This window comes from Carettochelys insculpta, chromosome 32 (assembly GCF_033958435.1).
Source record: "Carettochelys insculpta isolate YL-2023 chromosome 32, ASM3395843v1, whole genome shotgun sequence".
NCBI classification, from domain to species: domain Eukaryota; kingdom Metazoa; phylum Chordata; order Testudines; family Carettochelyidae; genus Carettochelys; species Carettochelys insculpta.
Genome location: NC_134168.1, coordinates 7,737,797 through 7,743,430, shown reverse-complemented (window position 1 = coordinate 7,743,430; position 5,634 = coordinate 7,737,797). Strand labels below are relative to the sequence as shown.

Here is a 5,634-nt window from a genome sequence, read left to right as displayed (position 1 = left end):
TCAGCAAAGTATGACGTGTTCATTCTCATTTGTATTTCAACTGTGTCTCTTTAGTTCATATGAAATTCCTTCTCAGTAAGGAACTTGGAACTGAAACATTCTTGGAAAATGTGTTTTACATTGGATGCTCCTTCTTTTTACAGACTACTGTGTGGCAAGGCTATAGAACGAGGATGCTGCAACTCAGGGTAGCTCTTTTTCTACTCATGGAGCTGCTAAGATTCACACTGGCTCATAGAATCATAGAATTCTAGGGCTGGAAGGGACCTCAGGAGGTCATCTTTTCCAGACCCCTGCCTAAAGTAGGATCAACACCATGACTATGTCAAGCCAGGAATAAAAATTAAGCTAAGGAACTGACCCATTGTTTTTTTTGTCTCTTCAGAGAAACTAATGCATTCTGGGAGATGTTTTAGTAGAGGCAGAAATGATTTTAATTGTTCCCTAATACTATGGAAGAACGTCATTTCACAATAGGCATACATGTTCCTCTTTTATTTTGCCATGCATGGTGTGTCCCCTTCTTCAAGCGGCTTCAGATAAGTTGAGCTCAGCAGGGTCAGTTTACTCATGGGAGCAGCCATGACTTATTTGGTTTGTAAAGACAGTGGGAATACTTGTTAGACTAAAGAAAGAATCTCTTTTTTCACCCCTACAGATGATCTATTCTGCGAGAGACGCTAATACAAATGAGACCATCTCTGATGTCCTCATCTTGGTTGGGTTTTCTTATGTTAACAAGCTGCAAATCCTTCTGTTTCTGGTGCTTCTGGTCATTTATTTAGCCACCCTGATAGGGAACCTCTTGGTAATCCTGCTTATAAAGCTCAGCCCCTCCCTGAAAACCCCCATGTATTTCTTCCTGGTGAACCTCTCCTTCTTGGAAATCTGCTTCACTACGAGCATTGTCCCTCAGCTGCTGGTTCACCTCTTGGTGGAGGAAAAGACCATCTCCATTGCCAGCTGTGCAGCCCAGATGTACTTCTTCAACATCATGGGCCTCACAGAGTGCTGCCTACTTTCAGCCATGGCCTATGACCGCTATGTGGCCATCTGCCACCCTCTGCACTACACAACCATCATGAGTGGCCAGGTGTGCGCTCTGCTCACAGGGGCTTCATGGTTCATTGGCATCTCAGTAGAGCTCGCTCACACCACGTGGATCTTCAGCTTTGGATTGTGTGGCTCCAACCGCATCCACCACTTCTTCTGCGATGCCCCACCAATTCTGAAGATGGCATGCGCCGACACATCCCAGATTAACATTTTAGTTTTTACTGTGGCAGTGCTCTTCATCTTGAGCCCCTTTTTATTGATCCTCCTGTCCTACATCTGTATTATCTCCACCATCCTTAAGCTGCCATCAACAGAAGGGAGGCGTAAAGCCTTCTCCACCTGCTCCTCACACCTCATGGTTGTGACTTTATTCTACGGAACAGCCGTTCTCTCATACCTGGTGCCCAAATCTGGATCCACTAGAGAGAGTGACCTACTCATTTCTCTCTTGAACACAATTGTTGCACCAGTGCTCAATCCCATCATATACACTCTGAGGAACAAAGAGGTGAAGGGAGCCTTGAGAAACATACTCAAGAAGAGCACCTTTGCACACAGCCGGAGAAATCAGTGAAGGAAGAGTAGAGTTAGTCAAAATGGCGAATGAAGGGAAATCCATAAATATTTTGTCAAATTTCTCACAGTGATTCTCTGTACTGTTGCTCTTTTTTCCTCATTTATCAGGCTTCGAGCCGTTGGAAACCCCTCAGGATGTCAATTTGTCCTTTTGTATACAAGGAGGGCTCATTAGGCCAGTCCGCATTATAAATTTATGGTAGATCTGCACAGTGGTAGTCCTTCCCAGATAATAACAATTTACTTCAGCCTCAATTATTAATAAATGGAGATTTTATTAAACAAAAGAGTAGGATTTAAGCAGTTATAATTGACAAGAATCTGATGAAAATGAATTTTCAAATCAAAGAAAATGGGAAACATGCCTCTAATTCTATTCTTGTGTCTTCTTCCCTTAAGATTGGCCTTTATATCAGGTGAAATCTTCAGGTCAGTAACGATCCTATCCTGACCTGGGTCTCGGTAAAGTTCTCTGTATTTCCTAGGGTGTCTCAGGCCATTTCTAAGGCAGGATGAAGACAAAAGATGGAGGAAACACAGAGCCCCTGTTATAACTTTCCTCTGTGAGGGGGAAATCCATTGTTCTCTTTCTGCAAGACTGTGCCTTGTGATGGAGACTGTCACATAAACAGGTCACCTGTCCAAGTCCTTTCTAGGCAATCAGTCATTGCCCGTCTGCTGGGTTCCATGTTCTCAGACAAGTTCCTCCCCTGGGGATTGACACCCAGTTAGTTGGTTAAGTGCACATTTCTCCTCTCAAGCCAGATTCTCCCACTAGGGTAGCCACACCTCCTGTTAAGATCTTCACAGAAGCCAACACTGGGAACACAAATATGGGGACAAAAGCTATAATTTCACCAACCCAAGTGATCCAAGCCTAAAAACAGGTTTTATAGATCAAGCGTGTGAGAATAATGAAAATGGTTGATCATAAACCACACCTAGTTCCAATCATGTGTGAGTGATGTGTATTTATATTCATATCCCACTTTCCATGAAGCATGGGCAGGTGGGATGGGTGGCACGGTCTGGTAACAAGTTGGTTTATCATTCTGTTGTAATCACATATGTTGTGAACAAGAGCTAAGGAAGCATAAGGTGGAAGTGAATGTGAGGCAGAGAGATTTTGATTTTTTTGACATGAGCACATGTCTGATTGAAGCAGTGTCATGGGAAATAATTGAGAGATATGCTAATAAGCTTGTGATAAAAGAGATAATGGCCTATGGGAGAAGCCCATTGCAATATGACTATGGTGATGAACTATAATAAGGAAAAGGGTGGGAACAACTCTTGAATGTGCACAAAAGCATCAGTATAATAAACTATGAATCTGTATCCTAGGTTCTGAGGCCTGGAATATAGCAATCTACTAATAGCAGTGAAGAAGAATATAAGTAAGATGATAGCTAACTCTCTGGATTATTTTGCAAAAGACGAAGCATCTATTTTAATGGTCAACTCATGCTGTGCGATCTCCGTCTCACTATGTAGGGTGAGAGATTGTCAAATTCCTAATTGTGTTAATAAGAGTGTTCTCCAGAAAGGTTCTTCTCCTGTGAGTGTTTCAGCTGTGTCTCGAGGATTCCTAGGTCTGTGGTTGTGATAATATTGGGCCTAAACTTTCAAAATTATCTTACCAGTTTTCAGAGGGAGAACTGGGGAAAGAAAGTCAGCTCCACACTGAGCACCCCACCCCATTCCAGCTATCAGAGCCCCCCGGAATGCTCTGCTGGAGTAATCTTTCTTCTCTTCTCTTGGTGGTCACTCAGTAATGAGTAGGACATCTTTATATCCCCTGCCTATTTGTGAGTCTGTTGATGGCTAATCAGCCCAGGTCTGGAGCTTCAAGTCTTATCACTGAAGGGGCAAGTGTTGGTAGCTGTTGGAGGGGTGAGGCCAGTTTTTAATGCTCTTTTCTTCTTCACCACCGTTCCTCATCTGCACTGTGGTGGGAGCTGCCGAATTCTGCTACTGCCTCACAGATTACCATTGTCCAGCAGGGATGGCCCTTGGCAAGGTTCTCCCAAGTATCAGCAAGGTGTAAGTTTTTCACATGTGCCTTGAGCACATTCTTAAATCACTTTCACTAGCTCCCAGCTCTCCTCTGTACTTCCTCTAAATCCAAAAACAGAATCTATTTTGGGAGGCACTGATCAGACATCTGAGCCACATGACCAGTCCCGTGAAAGTCTTGGTAAATGATAATGGCTTCAATGCTGGTCATTCTTCCAGGATGCTAGCGTTTGTGCGCCTATCTTACCAATAGGATAGGATAGGCTCAAGTAACGAGGGTAGTTCTGCAAAACAAAGAAGAGGGCTTCTAGCTGAGCCCATTTAAATGGGTCAGAACCTCTTTGGGACTTTCACTTGCTGTGCTGAAACACCATGGAGCTTGCTGACCCGGGAACCTTGACTCTTTTAATTGTGTCTGGTAGAGCTCAGCTTTCCAGTTTGCTCCAACCAAGAGACAAGGCAAGAGCCAGAGCCCCCAGGCTACAGGCAATGATGATTGCAGTGACGTGTGAGATCTTCTCCCATCACCCAGCACTCAACTCCTCTGGGATTTGAACCCCAGTTACATCCCTGTCACCCTGTGTTGAGAGTTACATTTTGTAAGAGCATGAAATTTGCTCTTTTTCTTAATTTCAAGAGAGTTCTGCAAAGGATTCTGCTCCCTGGCTGTCCAGCCAGGATTTAATTATTGGGTTTATTACAAAACACAAGTGATTTTATTTAAGATAAAAGGTGGATTTATGCATAAGAAACAGACAGAACAAAGTAGGAAATTGAGCCAAGTAAACCAACCTACTAGGTTAGAGTTTGAAACTAAATTATTTGATCTCATCCTGGTTCTTCCCAGCAGCCATCTCAGGTTGGGGTTGCTGTGGAGAGCTACAGACCAGATCACCTCAGTCTGACCTCTCCCAGCTCCTCATTGTGGCGGGATCTCCTGTCCCGCCTTGCTCCCGAGTGCCCCAGAATCAATCACAGGGCTCCACAGCCCACTCAGGCTTGGGTGGCCTACTCACACTTTGTGAGCCTTACGGCCCCATCAGGCCTCAGTGTCCTCGTAACAGTATGTGGGCCTTACCGCCCAGTCCGGCTTCTGAGGCCCAGTCACAGCTCATAGGCCTAGTCTGCAGCCTAGTCACAGTTTGCAGCCTTATAGACCAGTCAGACCTCTGTGTCCTAGGTCCTCCCAGCCTTATGCTCACAGGGAGGTGGGTGTAGGGGTTGTTGGGCCCTCCCTCTCCACCAGACTCCAACTCAGGGCCCTGTTGGTGGTGGGTGTGAGACCCCAGACACCAGCTCATTGGGGATCACTGCTGAGGTCACATGTTGCCTTCTCAGTTCCCCCAGCCTGGGCTACTTCCCACCCCGTTCCTGGTGTAGTCCGTTGCCTCCTCTCTGGCCTTGCCCCCTCCAGCCACTGCTGCCGTGGACGGCTCCTCTGGTTGGGGCTGCCACCACTGTCGCTGCCGCACTTTGCACGGCTGTGGCGGCAGCTGCTGTTGCGGCGGCCGCTGCCTGCTCAGTCGCAGTGGCTGCGCCTTGGGTGGCCGTGGCTCCCAGGATTGTACAGGACCTCCTTCCCCTGGCGCTCAGCCCCAACTGCCAGGCTTCTCCAGCCTTTACATCTGGCCCACAGTTGGAGAATGCCCAGCAGGGCCTTGGAGGAAGGGCCTTTTCTGTCCAATCGGTCTGAAGCTCACCCCCCTGCTCAGTGCAGAATGGGTACTCCCCATCACAGTGGTGGTAAATGACACAACAAGATGGGTTCCGGTCTCAGGTGACAGGTCACATGGCTTGGCAGCCATTCTGCCCAGGCTGACCCACCTTCCCCAGGAAGGTTCAGAACTTTCTCACCTCCTTGTCTCTTCCCACTGAACAATGAGCACTGTGGCTTCTGTCGTTGTTAAGCCTGAAGGGTGAGCAGTGCATGTGACCCAAAGCACCATATAAGAAATTACAGACACACGGTCAATATTCCTAATTCCC

General features: G+C 46.5%; 1 protein-coding gene across 1 annotated transcript; it reads left to right on the top strand.

Annotated features, from left to right (window-relative positions):
- The first annotated feature begins 658 nt into the window (after positions 1 to 658).
- Positions 659 to 1,630, top strand: LOC142005009 (olfactory receptor 10A4-like). Its single transcript, XM_074982687.1, has one exon. It carries the CDS (start codon positions 659 to 661, stop codon positions 1,628 to 1,630), a length of 972 nt encoding a protein of 323 aa, XP_074838788.1.
- Positions 1,631 to 5,634: the final 4,004 nt, after the last annotated feature.

Excerpts from the sequence above, each read along its gene's own strand:
- LOC142005009 (XM_074982687.1), top strand. The coding sequence starts at position 659 with ATGATCTATTCTGCGAGAGACGCTAATACAAATGAGACCATCTCTGAT.